Below are 24523 nucleotides of genomic sequence, written 5' to 3'. Positions count from 1 at the left end.
TAAAGGCCTAAATACCGCAACCCTACAAAATAGAGTTATCGAGAAACATTCTTTGTTGTTGTAATAAGCTAACAGAGAACGAACAATTAACAATAGGTTGAAGAAAGAAACTTAATTTTAGATTTACAAGAATTGATTTATTTTAACAATCATATTAAAAGCGTCTGTTGCAACGTCAAATATTTTCGCTGGTTAGCATTTAACACTCAACATTTACCGATGCAAAAAAAGTTTGGAGACAGTTGGCAAAAATAAACCATATCGATGCAATCACAGAAAGGATCATTCGAAAGTATGTTCGTGGATGGTCCTTGCTCAGGAATGCAGAAACTGTCCGATGCCACTCTGGAAACAGAAGACGGCTATTCTTTTGCCATCCACAGAGTTATACTCTTTCAACGAAGCGACTATTTCAAAGCCCTTTTTATGTCAAACAATTGCCAGAAAACTGAATTTTCAATCCCTGGAATTACAGGAGCGACACTCAATCACATATTGAGATACATTTATATGAATGAAATTCATTTGAGAGATGAGAACGTCAAAGACATCCTAGTGGCATCGGATTATCTTTTGCTCGACCACTTAGTTGAAGAATGTCGAAGTTTTGCCAAGCTGAAGATGTCTGTTCAAAACTGCTTGCCGTTGTTTATTGCTTCGTGGAAGATTGGTAGAGCTCATCTGAATAAGGAGTGCTACAGATTTGTTCAAACACATTTTGAATCAGTACTACTTGAGCACAGATCATGCATCGGTGAATTATCACTTCAAGCTCTTAAGCAGTTTCTGGGAGATAAAAGTCTTAATGTATCGCAGGAAAAGACTGTGTGGCTGTCTATCGTTTATTGGGTTGAAAAAGACTTGCTTCAGAAGCAGCAATACATACCCGAACTGTTACCGAATATTGTACTAGAAGAAACCGACGAAGATTTGGCTGATGAAATTATTTGCCATGATCTCATACAGAAAAACCCGTTTTGCTTTGATCTGCACTTTGACAAAAATCCTACTGCACTTAGCAACAAAAAAATAGATATCCTGACAAATTTTATTAGAAATCAACCGAGTTCCGTAGTAAAAGACAGCAGGTTTCCAAAATGTCTGTATATCATCATCAACTACTTCGCTCGCCACAACACAGATGGAATCAAGCTGTACCTCACCTATGATGAAGACATAGATTTATGGAGAAAAGTTGGAGAAGCAGTTATTTGCCCTGATACCGTCATACCGATGGGCAGATTCGTATATGTGTTCGATTCATATAGTGATCATTACGAGATGTTCGATTTGGTGCTTAAAGAATGGTCTCCCATGGCAACTATGACATTTCCACGACATCAGTTTTGCGTAGTACGGCATGGTAATTATATATATTCCCTAGGAGGACTGATACATGATCACGAAATAGCCACGGAGTTTGTTGAGTTTTATGATCCGAATACGAATGTTTGGTCAATGGCATCTTCTATGACAGCTGTGGATTCTTGTTGTGCAGCATCAGTTAATGGATGCATTTACGCAATTGGAGTTTTGACGGATATACAAGGCGAAAGAGTAATGGTTCAGGGTTACGATCCAGAATCTGATACATGGCGTCAAATGAACGCTCCAAGTACTTTTCGTCGCAATTTTGCTGTTGCTGTTCTTGACGAGAAAATATATCTCATTGGTGGTGAAGACGAAACAGGATTTTTGAAAGCTGTCGAAGAATATGACCCCTTGAATAATTCTTGGCGTCAACACGTAGATTTGCCTTTTGTTTATTTTCTACCCAAAGCGATCTTGATAAAAGAGACTTTGCTAGTATATGATAATCACATAGAAGACCGATGGTACTATCACACCAACCCTCCAGTTCAATGGGATCGATCTGAAACTTGCTGGAAAACCGTAGATATTTCTTCTCAACTGCATAACATCCATTTATATAATTTTTGCTCCGTGGAAGACGTAGAAACTATTCGAACCCTTGTGAATGAATATAGAGGGGATGGAGTGAAGTTTTGCAAAAGCCAATTTTCATGAAACTTTTTCAATTCTTTGATCGGTTATTCCACATAAATTAAGAAAATTATTTATGATACATGGAATTGCAAAACGCCTTTTCCAAATTGTTATTATTTTTTCTTTCCGGTTGGTAAGCTGCTCCTATGAATCTTCAATAAAAAATGTTCCTACATAATTTCATTTTTCATGAACAAAATACGTTTACTGAACTCTCCACGGATCTACAGAGTAAAATAAAAAAATGTCGTTCCTTCGTGAAATGTAAATTAGTTACAAGATTAAGTTTGCAGTATTTGAAGTTGTTCTATGAGGGTCAGTCAATAAATAACGAGACATAGACTATAAAACAGATTTTATTCGTCATTCTTCAAAAACTGAAATTGTTTAAACACTTATCCCACTGGGAAATGAGTCGCATAATTCCGTGATCATAAAAGTCTTTTGGCTGCTGCTGGCACCAATTACGCAAGCACTCCTTTACTTCATCGTCCAAATGAAATCGTTGTTTCCTAAGTGTGCCTGAACTATAAGGGGGGTGGTTTAAGATTTCCTATTTAAATTTCCGTAAAAGTTCTTCTTTTGGATTGGCTGTCTGTGGTCTACTGTTGTTGTACAACAGGATGGCAGCACGTGAAAGTTTACCAGGACCACAGACAGCCAATGCAAGAAAAGAAATTTTACGGAAATTTAAGTGGGAAATCTTGAACCACCCCCCTTATAGTCCAGATCTATCCCCCTGTGATCCCATTTTTTTTGGGAACCCAAGAAGGCACTTCGGGGACAATGATTTTATTTGGACGATGAAATAAAGGAGTGCGTGAGTAATTGGTGCCAGCAGAAGCCAAAGGACTTTTATGAGCATGGAGTTATGGGACTAATTTCCCAGTGGGATAAGTGTTTAAACAATTTTAGTCAGAGTTTTTGAAGAATGTCGAATAAAATATGTTTTATAGTCTCTGTCTCGTTATTTAATGACTGACCCTAATAATTAAAAACGAGTAACTTTTTTTTCATACGAAACTTATAATAAAGCATACAGAGTTAGTATTAACTTTATGAAAGTGCTTTAAGACTAAGCTTTTACAGTAAAAAAAAAAATGCTTTCCGTGCGTTATTTAGCTGTTTTCTACTAGATTTTACTATTTTACATCTATTCTGCGTAGATTACATTACCTTGCATAAATATGATAAAACTTGCATTGGCACAAATGCTTCTAAAAATGGAAGAACTTATGTAGGGGAATGTGGGGCAAAGTAAAATGGTTGAGATGACTGATTTTTTTTCAAAATGAACAAATCGGAAGTTTGTTCTGAAAATTACAGTATATAAATAAAGAACATTGTATTAAAAAATAAATAAAATGAGCATTGAAACAGTATTTTTTATTTTTGGCAGTACATTTGATTCTTCAAAAAAAAGTGGAAAATTTGCACTTTTTTATTTTTATGGGGCAAAGTGAAAAATAATATATTTTTCTAATGAAGTATTTTCTATTCTATTATAAAACTTATTTTTGCTCAAAAGAATCAGTAAATAAAAGGTTAAATGAATAAATGAAAAGATAATGAAACAATAAACGAATAGTTAAATGAATAAATCAATTAATATATGAAGAAAAATAAATGAGCGGGTAAAAGAATGAATGAATAATAAAATAAGTGGATGAATGAATAAATAAGTGAATTACTAAACGAAGGAAGGTAAATGAATTGATTAATAAATGAAAACATGAGTGATTTATATTAAATGATTGAGTGAGTAAATGAAACAAACTATTACACGTTGACCCTTCCGCTTTGCCCCGTATGTACTTGACTAATTGTACAGTTTATTTAAAATACAAATAAGCTTAACATTAACTAAATTAATGCTGCATTTCATATTAGGAGGTGTCAATTAATATTTGAAATTTTAATAACAAGAACTTTATCATTTTATAATAACAAAAATAAGTTTTGACATACAACAAAATATTACAACCCGAGTATTATTTTTTAAAAATTGCCTGCATTACCAAATGATTTATTCTTCGGCGGATTTTTTTTCCTGACAGGAATAGACTACAAATGGTACTATATACACACAAACGAATACACACACACACCTACACACACATACACAAATACATACACACACAAATACATAGACACCTAAACATGCACACACACACAAACACATACACACACACATACAAACAACTACCCACACATTCATGCCTGCACACAGACAAAAAAAACATATGGCTACACACTCATACACATACCCCCCCCTCCCACATACACACACATACATACACACAACTACTCACACACTTATGCCTGCACACAGACACAAACACACATGCCTACACACACATACACATACCCATACACACAACACAAATACCCCCCCCCACACACACACACACAAACACACACGCCTACATACACACACTCGTGATTGCGAAAAACATAATTTGAATTCAAGATGTCAAAATTCACATTTTTTTTTTCTGGGCGGTTCGGTGGCGTTCAGGTCCTCTGGTCCATGGGCCTTCTCGAGCCCGTTCCTCCTCCTGGGTGGTGGCGTCCATGTCCCCCGGAATCGACATTATTTTTACCCGACCCACTCGACTTTACACAATCCTCTTTAGACAAAAACTGCGTCCAGCACACAGCATACAACCCCTGGCTTTCATTTGAATTTTAACGTCTGGAATTTAAATTATGTTTCTCGCAACTATGATGCGATAAGAGTCATTTGTAGAAACAAAATCGCGGAGCCCCAGGGTTCCATGGAGAACTTTCACGGGTTCCACTAAACTTTCATTCTTTCGGTTAATTCAAATTACTCATTAAAAAAAACACTGGTAAAAAAAGGTTAGGGATCCTTAAATCAAATTTTTTTATAGGGAAATATCAACCAATCACCCAATGCTTTTTCAATTAGCGACATATGATTTATTCTTGCAGAATAACTTTTAAATAGTGCTGCTAATAAAATTTTAATGCAATTTAAACGATGAAAATTTTATTTACTGTTCGGAAGATTGATGTTGACACATTTACAACTTCATTACATATCCTCGCTTCAGAGCAACATATGTAATGAAGCAACATATGTAAAAAATAAATACCATAACCGACCAATAGCGGATTTTAGGGGGGTCCAGCCCCCCCTCCCCCTCCCCCCCCCAACGGTGAATTAATTTAACTAAATTGACTTCTCTTTTGCATTTTTTTATATACATGTATGTAGTTAATTAAAAAGAACACAAAACACGCAGCATAGTTTGAATAAAAGCAATTTTGTTTACTAAAGAAGTAACACTGGAGTCAGAGGCCTAGAGTGGCAGAATACATTTAACTCACTGGTTTCGAATTCAAGGGAACGTATTGTTGCGATTCGTTCACTAATTCTTTGACGAAATCAATAATTAACCTTTTTTCGAAAAATGTGTAGGTGCACCTAAAAGAGTCATTTTGATCCAAGAACCTATTTGCGAAATAATGAATTTCTTTTTCAGCTTATCAAAAATGCAAAATAAATCATATGGTAGTTTCTTGAAAAAACCATGATTATTAATGGAAACGGCATGTAGTATCAATATGTTATCTCAACTGTATCATAGCTTAAAAACAAATCAGCAACTGCTTTGAAATTACCACATAAATAGTTTCTGAATTCTTCAATAAAACTTATATGCTATGAAGTTATGATTTTCTTAATCAAATAATATTTTATAGTTCAAATATAAATTAATTTATAAAAACACAAATCAGGTATAGGTTTATTTAATAGCCTTGCCCTCGTTTTATAAACATTATGACAATGCATGGCACCACTTAATTCTTATAGGCTGTGGCAATCACTGAAATCCATGGCAACAAAGAGGGCGCTACAGGGCACCCCTAATTCCATTACTTTGCCATTGATTGGTGGATGTAGTGGTTCCCCAGAGGCGTCTCTTGCGGTCAAAATGGGCGACGTCCAATCAAAAATATAAACAAACTTAGAAACATTGATTATGATTGGTGGATGCATGAGCTGCATTGAAACGTTGACTTTGATTGGTGGATGCATGAGCTGCATCGGTTTAACACAGAAAAGTCAAAACATGTCAAAGCCCGTAAGCGTATTTAGAGGGGCCATGGACAATATTCGTAATTAAAACCCCGCTCATTAGGACCTTATTCACGGTTTGGCAATGGCCCCATCAGCTGTCCGTCTGCAGGTATTTTGACCAACTACGTAGAGTCAGCAGTGCTAAAAAAAATCGTTTTATTTAAGGATTATTGGACTTCATGCGCATAATTAACATGCTTAGGGCTTCTACAAACTTATAACTGCGTGAAAAATGCCGAGAAAAGGGAAAAGTAAAATGTGAATTCGAGTTTTCACCATGTTTCTGATGAGGAACCAAGGAGGCTTAAACCCATGAAAATACAATAAGAAAGAGTATTTCGTATTAAATGAATCCGTTCATCATTCTTTTACAACGTTTCTTCGCTAAAAACTGGAAAAACCTCTCATTTTCAAACAGCGAGAAGAGTTTATAAGCCGCACAAAAGCAAGTGTTATTATACGCTGTAGTACTGGATTTTCGTCTGCTAAAGTTCCCACAATGCACTGCAGTGATGTTTTAGACCCGCAGTGACGTCAGGTGAATACTGTCCATTGGGTTTTGTATTTAATTGGTTTGAAACGTTAAAGATGTTTTCCATCTGCATTCAACGTATATTAGTGCAGCATAATATTCATGTACTTAGAAGTAAATTCATTCACCTAAGGAATCGGTAAAAAAAAATTTTAAAAACAAAGTCATAAAAACTATGTTATGAAACATCAAATGGTGGGGGGGGGGGGGTATTCAATTTCCCGGGCCCCCTCCAAAATATTTTTCTGTATCCGCCCCTGTAACCGACTGCCCGCTGAATTGGATATGAGCATTCAACTTTTAGCCATATAGTCTAATATTAAATAAAAGGTATATTTTTTAAAAAATATCATTCATATCGTTAAAATTAAAAACTTAAACAATTTCGTTTAAGTTATTGTACAAAACTGTGTAAAGTTTTGAAGTTACTGTTTGAGGACAATAAATATTAGCAGATATAACTTTCATTTTTGCTATAAGTAAACCAGTTTCAAAATGTTGAAAATAAACCAAGGGTTCCACGAAAAAAAGTGGATATTAAAAGGGTTCTACTTATCAAAGAATTTAAGAAACGCTGTGCTAAACGATGCATTAAAGGTCAATGTTTATCCTAAGCACATTAATTTAAATATGTAATAATTTTTCATTAATTAGTGGATGAGGTTTGCATCTTGATTTTGGGGAAGAAGATTTTGCCAATTATTTCATGCACAAATTTAAATTTGTTCTTGATTTTGCGATCGGGCAGTGATAATCGCATTTTTTTTTTCCATTCAGTCACTCTGTGGCCGATTCACTAAATTTCTGCTTTATCTACCGCAGATTGTCGAATCAAAACAATTCTATGCCCCCCCCTCCCGACGCTCCAGTTATTCATGTACAAAGTTATGTACTCAGTAGTACGAAAGATCCGTTTAACATCGGCCCCATCAATTTGTCTAAATTCAAAATCTCTCGTTGGCCAACTAAAGTATAATGCTCGGACTATTGATTATTTGCGTATCGCTGCTTTAAAACGATTAAGGTTAAAATTGTTGGCGAATAAAATCAAATTGTTTCTTACACTGAAATATCCCAGTTAGGGAAACAACACAGCGACATTGCTGGAAAGGAAAAAAAAGTTTTGATCAAGACACTGTTCAAGCAAAAAAAAAAAAAAAGCTATTTGACTTAAATTCTTCTGCTCTTCGTGTCTCAACAATGTCTAGTTATTTCTTTTGACGAACAGCATTTGCCAATTTTTTTTTTTTTTTTTTTTTTTTTTTTTTTTTTGCTGTCTTCGGAAGTAAGATTTAATTTTTTTAAAAAAAATGTATTTCTCCATCGAAAACAGTTGAAAAATGCGGAAATCTTATATATGATGTTTTTTTTATTGCTTAAAACTCATTTTCTTGTAAAATAATTTCGTTGAAAAACTTAGACTATTTTCCAAAAAAATACTTGAAGCGATCCGAAAGTGAAGCTAATAAAATAACTCAAATTGAATAATGGTTACCTGAAGTTAGAGTACATTATTTCTTATAAATTGCTATTTCAGTTATCTGAAAACGTGTCAAAGCATTTTTTTTAATTGAAACTTCAAACAAAAAATACCGGATGAAAAAATTATAATAATAATAATTAAATTAATCAGTCAGTTCTTTTGAAGTGTCATCATTGTCATTTTTAATGAGATGGAACTCACCAACGGATAAGTGTTAGAATTTCCTCTTTAAAAGTTGGAAGGAGTTTTAGTCAAAGCATTAAATTTCTAAGCTCTTTGCAACTCGCTAGGAGTTAATTATATTAATTAAGGAGCGGTGAAAAAAAATTCTAAACATTTTATGAATAAATAAAGGAAAACTATTCAAAATGTATGTATTGGGCAGATAGGTACGAAAGATAATCAATTGAAGCAACTCTTTTGTACTTCTCTTAATTAAGTATCTTCTAAATGATTTTTTGGGAGGATTGAATTGCGTGTTGCAAACGAAATTCAAAATTTCTTAGAGTTATTTTATTGAGATTTTGTTTTTTTTTTTATAAGATTACAATGGATTTCAAGCCAAAGAAGAAAACTTTGTTTTTCAAAATAAAAGAAAAGTTTTCTGCTTTGGAAAGTATACTTCAGGAAAGTTTCTTTTAAACACCTTTGTAGTAATGATTAGTTTAATTATATTACGATAAAAGAAGGATCTGTATTATAGGAATTCAAAGAAACTATTTTCTTTTGCTCATCAGCTTATCATAATAATTCACAATTATTGATGTCACAATGCATTTATTTGTTAAATCATTTTGCATTATGTGTAATATGTTTCTGTGTTGGGCGGGCACAAATGCAAGGGTAAGCAACAACGAGAAACTTTGAAAAACCATTGAACAATGAAAAAGATAATGGGTAGTAAACTGCCTAGCATTTGAGAGCAGGACCAGTGGTTATACATTTACTGGTCAATAATGAATCAGAAACCTTTAAAAGAAACGTCTTACAATGGATATGATAATGCGCTGGAAACTTCCTAGCATCAGAGAGCAGGAGCAGTGGTTATACACTCACTGGCGAATATATTAGAAACCTTTGAGAGAAGATTTTTGACTTACTCGCATTGTGCAAGGGTCTGGAGAGAGTATCATGATATGGAGCATGTTTTGCTAGGGTGGTGGCGCCCTAGTGTTCCTCGAGGGTAAACAAACAGCCATGCGATACCTAGATATACTGGGAGATCAAATGCACCTTGCAATGTTGCTTTTTTATCCTGATGGCGACGGATACTTCATGGACAATAATGCAGCCAAATAAGTGCCAGAAGTGTTGAAAATTGGTTCGCTAAACATCAATCTGACGTCCAATACCTTCTCTGGCCACTGCATATCCCGGATCATCTTAACCCCATAGAAAATGTGTGGGATATGGTGGAAAGACCCATCCGACAGCACTCTCCTCTTCTATCTAATTTACAAGAACAAAAAAGTTGCATACGCAAGGGATGTTATTCTTTGGATATAAATGTCCTCCAGAAGCTTGTAAACTTGATGCCGAAACGAATCAGAGCAGTTATCCGTTTAAAAGGAGGTCCAATAAAATACTGATCTCGCGTTTCTAACTCATTGGTCAGTGAGTGTTTGCAGGTTTCTAAAGTGGTCAATTTAAACATTTTAATGAATTTTATAAAGCAAGTGCAAGAATATGTGTTTGACAAAACAGGGGTGTCTTTTTCATCATCGTTGTCATTTTTTGAACAGACATCATTGATTTAAAAAAATTACGATCATTTGTGCCCATAATCAAGGCACGTATTTTTAAATGACTAGTTATTAGCTTAGAAGGTTCTTAAGTATTTTAGTACCGAAAATACATTTATATGACAGAGAAAATGCTAAGAAACGAGTATGTACCAGTTAAACAGCAATCTGATTTTCAAAAAACGGCAAAGATAGTTCCTTTAAAAAAAAAGGGGGGGGGAGAAGAAACGCACTTCAAAAACTTAAAATGCACAGAAACCTTCACTATTGGCGATTGAAAATTAACATAAAAAATTGCTCTACAAATAAAAACTAAAGCTTGAAAAAGAAGGGTTTGGGCTATTCTTACAAGATTTATAACATAATCGATTTTTAGAATCCGGTAATTTTTTTTTCTCCAGAATATTAATTAAAAACTTGATATTGATAATGCAAGGAAAACGTGCTTATTACTGGTTGACTGTCCATAGCTACTCGTTTTTCCAATTAATCATGTTTTAATAAGCCACTTTTATTATAGCCACAATCTCAAAATTCTCTATAAAGAATGTAAAACCGTATTTTTAAGTAATAATAAAATCCCAAACTAACCCAGAGGAAACAGCTTTTTATATGCGAATAAAACATGACATTTACTGAGGCTTCTTTAATGATTGCTACGTAAAAATCCCTTTTAACCAAGAGACGAAAAATTTATTATGTTACATTACATTTTAGTTTTTCTTAAGGATCATTTTATATTTCTTCGCGTGTGATGGAACATTCTTAAAACATATTCAAAGGAAAAATACTTAAAAAAGTGATAAAAATAAACACTTTCACTCAGAATTGAGGAAAATAACAAATGACTTTCATATATTTGTAAATTGTGCTGAAAAGATTATATATATATATATATATATATATATATATATATATATATATATATATATATATATATATATATATATATATATATATATATATATATATAATCGAAACTACTTTTTAATATAATTTGCACAATCTGTACAAAGTGAGTATATACTCCGTAAAAAAGAACTCAGTAAAACATTCCTGAAAAATATTAGCAGCTAATGTGCCTAAATTCTGCCTGGCACATATCTGGTAAAAAGCAGGAAAATTTCCCGCGAAAAGTCTGTAACCTTCCTGAAATTAACCTGGGATCTTTCTGAGGAAGTCAGAAATCTTCCCAATATAAGTCAGTCACGTTTTTGGAATGAATCGGGAACTCCCAATAATTTTTTATGTGTTTATAGTAACAGCTTGGCACCCTACTTGTTTACCAAAACATTTCCCAAAGCATTTTAGCAAATATGGACAAAGCTAATGTTGACTTGCAAGAAAATACCCAACACTTTATTTGCCTGCCCAATTGTTGCAAAGCTGCAGTCCAGGATCTAAGACTGAACTTAGTCCTCATTTAGGGGTCAGTCAATCTGGATGGGTGGGTCAATATTGGGCTAAAGTCGAAACACTATTTACGTAATGTTTCCATTTACTCCAATTGATCCTACACTGTAAAAACAAAATGTGTTAAGATAACCAATATAAAGGGGTGTAACTTTACATGAGTTCTGAAGTGCGTAGCATCATTGTTTAAGAAACTCAAATTGTTGGAGGAACCTTGCACTGGTGGTTTCAGTTGAATTCAAAGCGCGGGCGTAAAGATCAGAATCGGCGCAGAGCAGGTAAGTTCTTATTAGCAGAACGTAAGCCGACCTATGTAGCCGAGCGGTAAATGCTCTTGCTGTGCGAGTTTGTGCGATTCGCATTCTGAGTTCGGACCTGACTCAGGTCATTTCCTCTCTTAGTGCAATGAAAATATCTTGTTTCTGTGTTAAAATAAATAAATATTGTATATTAAAATAATTGGTGTATATTGTTGCTAAAAAGCATGTACTTGATAAATCGTTCAAGAAAGTCAGATGAAAGCTGAATTTTTGCTAATGTGTAACCTTTCAAGCAATTTCTCTGTAAGCATACAGAAAATTCTGGTGTAACCGTAACATAGAAATGTGTGAGACGTTACGCTATAGTTACATTACCATGGTGTAACCCTCCACAAGCGATGTGTAAATTTACACCAATTATATCAGTTAAATTGTTCCATAGTAGTGGAGGCAGCTAAGCTGCCACCGATTTTACGGAGTAAGGTTACACAAAAATCTTTAGATTGCAGTGTTCTATATTTGATTGCTTTGTCTTTTTCAGGTAATCAGCTGCAACAAGAACATATGCACGTTGCAGATTACCGACACAACGGGTAGCCACCAGTTCCCTGCCATGCAGAGACTCAACATTTCGAAAGGCCACGCCTTCATCCTGGTTTACGCCGTCACCTCTTCGCAGTCGCTGGAGGAGCTCCGCCCCATTTTCGAAGTCATTCGGGAAGTGAAGAGCGGGGACATGGAGGGTATCCCCATCATGCTGGTGGGCAACAAGTGCGACGAGACCGACGCCAGGGAGGTGCAGACGACCACCGGCCAGGAACAGGCCAAGAAGTGGAACTGTGGATTCATGGAGACCTCTGCCAAAACCAACTGCAACGTCAAAGAGCTCTTTCAGGAACTGTTGAACATGGAGAAGAGGCGCAACGTCAGCCTCAACATGGACACTAGCAAGAAGCGGTCGCAGCTGAGGAAAGAAAAGCTCAAGGGGAAGTGTTCCATCATGTGAATGGCCGCACACCTGTTGACGCGTCTCGCTTTTACTCGCACAAACGACAGATCGAAGCTCTACTCATGCCCAAAATTCATTATTTCGCGAGCTGAAAAATAAAGCCTCGTTCTTATTCCTCCTTTAATTGATACGTTCACGAAGCTTATGTATAGTCTTACTCTCCTGAATCGCTGCTCAAACTACATTGATTCGCTGGTTAACCTACATTGAGTCATTAATTGCTTGAACCAGATTCTATAAAGATTATTGGTACATAATATTTTTTTTAATCGGTCACAATGTTAGTCAAGTTGCGACTTAAAGCTTAAATCTAACAAAATCAAATTTTCTGTAGAATTTTTTCCACCAAAAAATATGTGACTTTCAGAAAACCATTTGAAAATAAGATCTAATATAGTTCAAAAGTTTGATTTTCTCCAGATTTAAATCTCCCAGCCCCGCTTGCTCGTGGGTCGTAAAGCATACAGAACAGAGAGTACAAAATCCTAACTTGTAAAAATGTTTTCTTGTATTTTGTTTTCATGCTGTATTAAAATTTTAGAGTAAACTGAAAAATTATTTTCACGATTTACGACTGTTTCTGAAATTTTTGAACCAAAACTTTGATTTTCAATTAGAATTTCACAAACTGGTTTTTATTTCCATATCAGGAAACAAAAAGTCCTCTATTTTAATTTTACCTTCAGTCGATAATTGAATAAAACATGCATCTACATTGGAATGTAAGAAAACAGCCTATTATTTCTTATCATCTAGCAATCTGTTCAATAGCCCAGAAATTTTTTGTTATTTCTATAATTATTTTTTTCCCTTCATATTAGAAAATAGTTCGATTTATGCTATTTTTATTTTGATTTAGATAAAACGTTGTTCCTCCCTCGCTTTAAAATATCAAATTTAAAAACGCAATGCGATATAATAATCTGAAAATAATTGAGTGATGTTGATATATATACAATATATTACGAAGGCTTTTTTTTTCTTCTTCCTCAAAATAATACTTTTGGGCAACTTCGAATAAGTGGAAGCTTAATTCGATCTGTCTTTGTTCTAATTCTACAAATAATAGACTATTGCGGGCTAATTATTGGCAGAATTCTTTTTCTTAAATTGATCCAGGGCAACGAACTTAAAAGAAAACACGTTCGATTGCCATTTCCGATCAATCCAAGGAGCCATGAAAAGAAAGGAGCGATTATTTTTATTTTTATGAAAATTTTCCTTCATTACTGCAAGAAAATAATGACCTAACCAGGTCAGTGAGAAGGGTATTAGTCATTTCTTCAATTTTTGTAAAATACATTATTCATTATTTTTAAAACTAGCACACTTTTATCGTAATAGAATTGTTGTATAAATGAAAAATTTTCAGCTACATAAGATTCTCTCTATTGCTAGCCGTAGCAAGCGTGATAATAGACTGCATGTACATACAATTTGTCTAATATGGATTTCTAATGATGTCTAACGAGAAAATGATGCCACGAAGGGACGTACACAGCTTTATGCATTAGACAGACTCTCAAGCGTAGTGATCTTTATTAATACATATATGACGTGATTTTAGACTGTTATATATATTTACACAGTTATTTTGTTTATTCTTTTTAATGAACTCTGTCGTTTTGTGAGTATCACATGTTTTCTAATACTAGTTTGGTGCTTAATGTCTAATTTCGTAGCCATTTTTATGCAACGAATAAACCTTCAATTTTTTCAAGTATGAACATATTATAAGAGACAGTGAGAAGCAAAGGGATGTAAGTGGTCATTTTTAAGTTTTGAGTAAAACGCGTTTAAAATTCTGGTCATTGGTAGGGTTTCATTTTCTAAATCACACTGTATAGCAGCACCTACCAGGGCTACTAGTACTGTCTCTTGCCTCAAAACAGATGGGTGGTTCATCTACCTTTTGTACTGGTTCTTTCCAAATTTTAGATTTTGGCACTTGCATCACTTTGCTTCTCACTACCTCATATGAGGCAGTGAGAAGCAAAGTGATGCAAGTGGACATTTTCAAGTTTTGAATAAAACGCGTTTAAAGATTACCTCCTCGGTAGGCTTTCATTGAAATTTTTTTCTAAATCATGCTGCATAGCAGCAACTACCAGGGCTACTAGTACCATCTCTTGCCCCAAGACAGAGGAGAGGTTCACCTACCAGGTGTACTGGTTGTTTCCAAATTTTTAATTTTGCCACTTGCAGCCCTTTGCTTCTCACTGCCTCATATGTCTTTTCAGTGCTAGGATCATTGACCATAATTTAATGCCTGGAGGAATAAAACAGAACTTGGGCAAAAAATGTAACTGATCTCGACCTTTAGAATCCCAAGGTTGCCGGTTCGAATGTGGATGGCCAACATAAAACACTTATTCTCTACTTCATTGCATGTCGCACAAATTCACAGAGAAATTTATTTAAATAAAATTTTCGCAACCCTAGTAAATTATTACTACTTAAGTTTCTCATATTCCGAACTCATTTATATGCATTTTGTTTCCCACTTGCTTTCCTGGGCAATATGGTGAGGGACCATCCACAAATGACGTCACACTTTGAGGGAGGATTGGAGATCCGGAAATTGTGACAGTTTGCGACACAGGGGAGGGATACAGTAACAAAAACTACGACAACGCGCTTTTTTTTTTTTTTTTTTTGTCATAAAAACATGCGTTTGAAAAACAGCTCGATATGTGACAAAGGAAATGGATGTGGGTAAGATGGAATGTGATACAGGGGGAGGGGGTAAAATTTATTTTTTAAAAAGTATGACATCATTTACGAACAGCTTAATATTTCGTTATTAGCGCCTCTAATTTGTATGCATATTTTGAGATTCCAGCTGCAATACGGTAGCTACAACTAATAGCTTCTTTATGAATTGCTACATAATTTGTAAATATGTGTGGATGTACGATATATTTGCTCAAATCATTCATGAAAAGTTTTTTAGGTGCTTTAAGAAAAAAATTATATTTACTGAAATGAGTTGATTGCTATATCAATGAGATATTTAACCGCCAATAAAAAAGATAAAAATGCTGATGTAAAATCACACAAAATGTTATGGAGCGTACTCCTTCTATGGGAAACAAAATGATATATTAAGTGAGTATGGTGTAATAAGATCTCTAAACAGGGGGGGGGGATTACTATTTATGTATCGCCGCAATCGTGAAGCCTATCCAAGTAGCACACTTCGTCATATAAACGTTCTAAAATGATTGTTAACGTCATGACAACCATTTTAAAACGCTCATAAAACGTTTCTGTGTTACCTGAATACTACTTATTTATTAAGTAAAACCTCGATTAACCGAAGTGATCGGATTTACCTCTTTAGGTAAATCAAAATTTATAAACATGTGTACATTCATCAAGTGACTATTACTGTATATAATGATTGTAACTATGTTTCTATTATTATAAGCAAGTGCATTCAATATATATCATACAAGGCAGAAAATACAAAACTTTAATAAGGCGTAATATAATCAAATTCAGCCGTTATTAAGTTATTAACAGTCTTTTTGCTCTTTAATTTGAAGTATTAATACGCTGTCGAAAAACTTATTAAAACAATGAATTGCTTCCAGATTAAATCGCATTTGAATTTAATAGCATTTTAAAAATCAGAAATTACTTAATGCTCCTAAAATTTACCGGTGCATATATATATATATTTTTTTTTAACATAAACAAAATAAATAATGCTTGGAGAATTCTTCGTCTGCCATAGAAATGGCTGCTTCTGGTTAAAGCGGTTTTGTTTACCACAAAATAAGATTTAAGAAAACCGACGTTGGTTAATCGAGGTTCCGGTTAACACAGCTTCAGATAATCGAAGGAGGATGCGGTTAACACAGTTTCAGATAATCGAGGTTCCGGCTAACACAATTTTTAAAAAATAGAGGTTTCGGTTAACACAATTTCAAAAAATAGAGGTTCCGTTTACCACAAATAATTGAGGTTCCGGTTAATATAGTTTCTGATAGTCGATGCTCCGGTTAACATAGTTTCAAAAATTGAGGTTCCGGTTCACACAGTTTCGGATAATCAAGGTTCTGGTTAATACAGTTTTCGATAATTGAGATTCTACTTTTTTTTTTTTAGCGTGTTTTTATGAACACTACTTGGGAGGGCATAATTATCACTCAGTCAAATAAGTTTGTTTTCCTCTCAAAAATCTAATTCTATCTTTTATTCTTATGTAAAAAAGTCAAACTTATTTTTATACCTCACCTATTTCGAGTTGAATAGAATTCAGTAGCCCCGAGTAGTATTTAATGTTAATGTACTTACAGAAGAGATAATGCTTTGGCATGAAGTCACGCGTTCTCCATTGTCTAAAAATTGCATATTAGTTTCACGTATTTATTTTATAATAATGATAGAAATGTATAAAAACATATTTTCAGAAATATTTCAAAACTATTACATTTTGTAAAGTAATCAGTGATATATTACGGGGGAAAGATTTCAATTCGTAGATTTTGCTGAAAAGAGCGACATATTTATTTGTTTCAGCTGTACTCCATTTCACTACTACTAAAGAGTACCTGAAAATCTACTGAGTGATTTGCATTTTATGAAATTTTTGATCATTTAGAACTGTAAACGATACTTTTCATTATTGCGCAGTCCTTCTTCTGAACTTTTTTTCTGTTTGAAAGTGTATCAGAAAATAAGATAAAACTTGCCACTGTGTTCAGGTTATTGAAGATATTAACTAGTTATTGCATAAAAATGCGGAAAACATCTGTTTTGTCATAGTAAAGAAGAAAAATATTAAAACTGAAAAATAATTTAACCCTCTGCCAATATCGCTATGAAGTACTCGACGAAACTGATTAAATTGTAGGGCTAACGTTTGTGTAGGCTAAGATGGAAATAAAACTCAAGTTCATATAATTATCAAACACATTCTCAAATTATACCTTGTGTATTTGTTCTACATTTGATAAAAGAAAAAAATCGATGGAATCAACGGTAAAAAAAATCTACATATTTGCTGAACTAGCTTCTGAAAATCTTGCTCAATCTATTAACGCATTTGACAGTACAAAAAGAAACTGAAATTCTGCTTTTAATATTGCAATTTGTTTCATCTTATTTGATGCACTCCTTTGATCATGTTGTGCTATCTGACACTTTATCTTTCTATAAAAGTATATGAGTTTACACTGAAGTTGATTCTTATTCCAAATTTGGGTTTCACTTCTTCTGACTAAATTTGTTGGTATTCATGTATTTGGCAATCTACCTGTGTAGTTAGTTAGATAGTTCCCAGGTGTCGTTTCAGAACTGACTAACACTACACGGGTATACAAATACTTCCGAACATGTAGCTGAACACGGTGAAGATAAAAAGCTGATACTATTGAGGAAACTCATCAACTCTTGCTCCATAATTTGTTTTCATCAATGCTGTATAGTTCAATTTGTTAAACTAATAACCACTAGCAACGATTACTTCAATAAAGTGCCATGAGATAAAGGCAGTTTTATTAATAATATCACATGTTTTATTAATTTGTATTTATTTTCTATCTATGTATTTTTTACTTTTGAGTTTTGTATATTATTATTATTATTTATTTATTTATTTCGTTTACAAATAAAGTATGATAAAACTTAATTTGCATACATAAGTTAAATTTATTATTGAAAAAAACATGTATGGCGTTTTGCATAATAACGATGTTAAAAAAACTAGTTTTATCAATTAAATTTTTCATTCGTATTTTATAACAGTTTAATAACATAAAATGTTCAGTTATAAAATATGGCATTTTATCAAACTAAAAACATGTTTTTGAAACTCAAACTTGTATTTCAAATTTATGATGGACTCGATCACAGTCGAAAGCTGTAATATTACACAATAAAAAGCTTTCGCATCTTTTTTTTTTTTTTTTTTATCATCATTAAGATAGAATGTAAAAGATTGTGCTATTTTACAATTCACAATAGTATTTCTACTTCGCTGCTACAGTTTTGTTACAATTAACAATCATTTTATGAATTTTCCACTGTAATAATTTATGTATTTTTTAATTTAACTCCGTTTCTTTGAATTCTGAATTTTGAAATTATTTTTGAAAGATATAGGAACGAGTATTGGGTTAGGTTTGTAAAATTAATCTTTATTATATATATTATTTTTCTTTTGCTTAAAAAAATCTGTTTAAGCTCATGATTAGTAATTAGCTTATTCCATAATCATTTAACCCCATCGCCGATTCTTATTTGAATCTAAAAACCACAGTACTTTTGACATAATACTGGTGCATGCTTTACTAAACTGCCTTTATCAAGTCAATATGTATAATACATAATGTTATTGTGTTGCCAACGATTATTTGCTTTAAAAATGTTAATATGCAAATTTTTCTTTCATGGTAACCTCTTAAGATCCAGAATACTAAAAATTTTGTTTCAAATGCTTTAACAATGCAATAATATTCACAAAAGTGTGCTTAGAACTTTGGACGAAAAAACCAATGAAACCGATCAACGAAAAACATGCAAATCTTCAGTAATATGAGCAGATTTCATTAGACATTCTCTGAAATTTGCGTTCATAATATCCATGCTCAAAACAAAAAAGTAGAGAAAACTTCTCAATGTAGCACTACCAGAAATCTGAGAATCTGGGTAAAGGGGCGTTCTACCATTTTACTTACTTAATATTCCCTCCAAATTAGAACTAAATGACTAAATTGACCATCTTTAGTTAGTTACTTTAGTAATAACACCAAATTAAGTAACTGACAGATGCAGACCACACGTAGCATTATCTAACTAAATCTTACTTATCTTGCATAATGTGTTGTTAACGAAATTTGTTAAAAGTTTAGGCCACATGAGGCTTATAACTACTTGATATTTTTTGGGAATCCCCTTAAGGGTAAGGTCACCTGTAACAGACACTCATTTGTTTGGATTTAAATATGTCTTTTAGGAGGGTAAAACTGATGTTGCTGTGGCCCATAAATACGGTGCAACCATCTAGTGTTATTAGAGTGAATTTTATGAGCCAGTTGATATTTACAAGGCAGTGGTGGACGATTATGAACAGCCACCACGGGATCAGCTGGTGTTTCATGTTCATTTGAATTTAATAAGGCTTTAGTTCTAAAAATAAAGAACTTTTTCACATTTTGAAGAGAAAAAGAGAATTTTGTCTATTACTCATCCTTTGCTCATCCTGTCCGATACTTGGTATCATCAGATTTATCGGTGTCTATTACTGGGGGTCAGACCGTTTTTCGAAATTGAGCAAATAAAAATAGAATTAACTAATTCAAAAGATTCAGAAGCATTCAAACGTTAGTTGAGACGTAGTTGCATAAAAGAAAAATAGTTTAAAAAGTCTAAAAACATTAAAAGACTCAGAAAAATAAGTTAATTTAAGGGCAATGTCTTAAAGCATGTCTGTGGACTGGTGTCGTTACCCTACATGTTATTGAAGATTTACTCAATGTCAACTCTGAAGTTTCCGTTAGATAGTTAGAAACTTCTAAAAATTTATGAAGGTTTGAGAAGCTTCCACCTCATAAATATCTTTGAAAATCTTCAGCTTTCTTCATGATATAGATCTCAAAGCTTACGTTTGACGAGCTCAACCGGTAACGGCAGGTCGCTTGATGACGTGACAGCTAGTAAAGTCAGCTAATGCTAGAGCCGTTATATAGATAGGCCGACGCATCAGCTTAAATTTAGCCATTTTGGATCGGATTTTTCATTATTTGACGTCATTATTTTAGCTAAGGACTCTAAGGCTCCTATATATACGAGCCGACGCATAAGCTTAAGATCCGCCTTTTTGGATCGGATCGCGTATTTGAGTGGTTGCCTTTTCTGGCAAGTTATCGCGTTTGGTGATTGTTCACAGTCAGAAACTATTAGCGGCTCGTGAATTGTTTATTAAACAAAATATTATTTTAGACAAATTTGGTGAAATCCGAAACTTTGCTGTGGTAACCCTAGCAGTGCAACAATGAAAAATCCGATCCAAAATGGCTAAACTTAAGCTGATGCGTCGGCTTGAGCTATCGGTCGCTCATCGAACACAACCAAAAAATGTAACTAAAAGATCTTAAGAGGTTACTTTGGGTTCGAAGCACTTTGAGCGTGCTAAACATATCTTGACTTGTGATGGAAATTATTCAGAGACTGAATACAGAACGCTAGTTTGCTATAAGAACTATATTTGTGATCGTATGTTAATGAATATTATGTACATAAGTATGTTACGTTAAGGTAATTTGCCTTAAGAGAAAGTTTAGATTTATTGGTAAGATCATGTGCTTAGATGAGTAACGAAATATTGTAAATAGCATAATGAAGATATCAACGATAATATGTAACAGTATATGTTGCAGTTACATACTGATAAAGCAATACTTACATGCATTAATGTAGATGTAGTTTTGTTTAAAATTTTATCATCTATGGTATATTAGAAAACTAACGCGTTGGAAATCTTACTTGATTCTGATTTACGAAAAAAGAAATGTGTCATGAAAGTTAAAATAACTTTGGCGTAACGCAACTGTCAGATAAAAATTGAATTAGAAGCGCAAAAAACTGATGAACAATTTTCCAGTTGCATTTAAAATTTCATTTACTAGCATACACATAGTAAGGTATATACTTAAGTTATTTTCTTAAATGATATTATACATTCACAACCACATGAAAATGCTGCATTAATAGTGTCATTTTTTTCCTTCTCAACTTTACTTTTTGAAAATGGGAAAGTAAAAATTTTTAATTTCCGCAAATCAGGTAACTTATGTCTGAAACATTTACTTATTATAAAATGCATTTTTTTATTCAAATAATTGCTCTAAAAATAGTATTCCTAAACCAATATTAATAATTTTGAAATGGTATAACATATTTTAATTTTTATAATTTAACTTAGTAAGTGATATTCTTCCACAACAATGTGCACGCTTAAAAAATAAAGAGTAACACTTTTTTGTAAATCGTTTTTTATAAAATATTTAAAAAAAAAAATACTGTAATTTTGAGTTCTCGAGCTTGAATATCTCACCTTTCTTTAATTTTAAAAATTAGCCAAAGAGGCAAGACATTATTTTTTTCGCTTGGGGTAGAAAATATACCTCAGACAGTTTGTGGTATTAATGTACTTTCAAAAGAATACCAATGAGAAACCCCTGTAAAGCGAAGAAAAATTTATTCAAAAACATTACCTAAGTGTAAGAACAATCTATAAGTTTCAAGATTGGTTTGTTTTAATGTGCACACTTAAAAAATAAAGAGTAACACTTTTTTGTTAGTCGTCTGTTAAAAATAATTTTAAAAAAAAATACTGCAATTTGCAGTTCTCGAGCTTGAATATCTCACCTTTCTTTAATTTTAAAAATTAGCCAAAGAGGCAAGACATTTTTTTTTTTTTGCTTGGGGTAAAACATATACCTCAGACAGTTTGTGGTATTAATGTACTTTCAAAAGAATAACAATGAGAAACCCCTGTAAAGCGAAGAAAAATGTATTCAAAAACTTACCCAAGTGTAAGAACAGGCTATAAGTTTCTAGATTGGCTTGTGTTACCATTTTCAGCATCCATTAGTCTGAGACTGCAGTACCTACCCCCCATAGTATATTTTAATTACGAATATTCTCAGAGCGAATTTTTGCGGAAATTGAACACACAAAATAATTTCTCTTAACTTGAAACTAAAATCAAGATGATACGATTTTTAAACATCACTGCATATTTTCTTTGCCACAATTGATTTGTGTTATTTCTGCCTTATACTGTAAAAATAAAGGCATTGACGCTGCTTAAAAATAGTGCCTGATGCCTATCATTTATATAACTTTTTAAATATCTCACTAAAATGTATCTTGTGTATTACTGTGTAGTTTTGACAAATATAAGCCAGTACTTTATGCTCCCCCCCCCCCCTTTTTTTTCCCTTGGTCAAGCTTCGAACAAAACTAAAACGGGGAGAATTGATTCAATGTATTGATAGATATTTTAGAAAAAAATCTTTTATTGTAATTATGCGAAAAGTGATAAAGACCAACAAAAATGATAAAAATTCTTTTTTTTTTCTTGTACTTTTTATCCTTTGTATTTTTCAAATTGCTGTTAATTAAAAAAAAAATAATGAACAAATTTTCAAATTATTAGTAATAATTCAAGTACCCTTTTTATTTTCGTCCTCACAGTTTCGATGTTCTTCATTAAATATTTCTCCGGATTCGTTTTAAACTAAATATTTTTTCGGAAAAACTAGTAAGAAAAGAAAACAAAAATAACAGAGCAAATATTTCTGGTGATAGTAAGGGTCATGAAGCGTTAAGTTTAATTGTTTTGTAGCTGTAAAATGTAGAATGTAGCTTTTGAAAATAAATAAATAAATTTGCAATACTTCACCGTTTGAAAAAATGTGCATTTTATAAAAAATTTCTCACAGCTAGCTAAAATGCACCTCTGAGGACAACTAGCAAGAATGATATCCCGTAAATCATTCCCTGCGCATTTCTGGAATGACCATGATTGATAATAATGAATAAATTAAAAAATAATTTAAAAAAATAATTACTGCAGATTATTTATAATATTTGCAACTTGTACTTTTAGGATTATTATTTTTAGCTCAGATTAAATATCTGAGGAAAAAACTTTCATTTATAGACTACGTTTAGAGCAGCTATTTAGAATGTGTCCTGACGTATTTCAATGTTACCTTTCAATTATGTATGAAGTGTAAAGTGCTACTCTTCAACACCGCTGTACTCATGAATGCTACATCTTAAAATGTTATTTTTAATGTTCTTATTTTTGTCAAGATACAAAATTCTAAAGTGAACAACTTATGAAATATCTTTCTATATTACTATTGTTGGAGATACAGAAATATATATTTTCTTACGAAATACATTAAAATATGTCTTAAATTTATGATGTCAAATTTCGTGTAATATGTGGAGACAAAAGCATTTACGATTTATTTTTCTGGAAATTATCTAGCTTCATTATGTTGCTGTAAAACACGTTTTTTCCCCAACAAATGAAACAAACGTAGTCACTTTTTTTAGCGTCTAGAATATCTGAATGTGTAGATTTCTTGCTTAATTTTATGGTGCTTTTGCCACTGCAATAAAAAAATTTCTTCATGGTAACGTACTGGAATATTTTTTTTTCATCATTGACGAGTGCTCACTTAATATAATTTTATTTTATAAATTTTATTGCTATAAAATCTTTCCGAAAAAGTTAAAAAATGTTTTAGCTACTGATCCATCCTGTGATGAACTACTATTATGACTTGCATTTGAGCAAATATCCATCACCGTAGTCGAGGTCACAACTTTTTCCTCATAGGGCAATGCAAAATGAAAAAAAAGAAAAAACACTCTGCTCATATTTATATTGCTGCAATATTGACAAAACTGCTCCATGTGCTTCCAAAACAGATTCTAAAACAAGACTAATTACATCAATGCATAGGAAATGTATAAAGATATAGAAAAAAAATAAGATTACAGTAAGATTCCGTGTGGTACAGCTGTAAAATTAAAAAAAAATCGATGCACCAAATGTGGTTTAATAATTTCTTCAGTCAAGTACAGGTCCTGACTACAGACTTCGTCAACTAAGCCGTGGCCTGGGGTCCTTGCTTTTTGGAGTCCCAAACAGCTAAAATTGCTTGAACCAATGTTAAACATGTAAGGTTTTACAGCAGTGTTCTAAGGCCTCCTGATATCTTTCTTAATCGGACCCTAAGAACTCGGTTTAAGTAATTTCAAACTGAATTTCTATAAAGAAAAATTTTTTGGAAGTTACTTTATCTCTCATTAAATGATGCTTTTAGCTTTTATATCCAGTTGAAGTATAAACGGATAAAATAATTACTTATGCGTTATTAATTGTGAAACATTGTTTTTCTCGCAAAAACAATGTACCTATAATTTCAAAATAAAAA

At 32.9% G+C, this 24523-nt stretch overlaps 1 protein-coding gene across 1 annotated transcript in view; it reads left to right on the top strand.

The window, feature by feature from the left end:
* LOC129225972 (GTP-binding protein Di-Ras2-like) overlaps positions 1-14169 on the top strand; it is a 115712-nt gene extending 101543 nt beyond the window's left edge. Inside the window, exon 3 of the mRNA XM_054860540.1 lies at positions 12087-14169. Within this exon, the coding sequence (XP_054716515.1) occupies positions 12087-12551 (465 nt within the window). The 3' untranslated portion in view covers positions 12552-14169. The remainder of the gene's footprint in view (positions 1-12086) is intronic.
* Positions 14170-24523: the final 10354 nt, after the last annotated feature.

The sequence above is a fragment of the Uloborus diversus genome, chromosome 7 (genome assembly GCF_026930045.1).
Source record: "Uloborus diversus isolate 005 chromosome 7, Udiv.v.3.1, whole genome shotgun sequence".
In the NCBI taxonomy this organism is placed as follows: domain Eukaryota; kingdom Metazoa; phylum Arthropoda; class Arachnida; order Araneae; family Uloboridae; genus Uloborus; species Uloborus diversus.
Note: the sequence above shows the minus strand (reverse complement) of the source record. Positions and strands in the feature narration are given on the sequence as shown.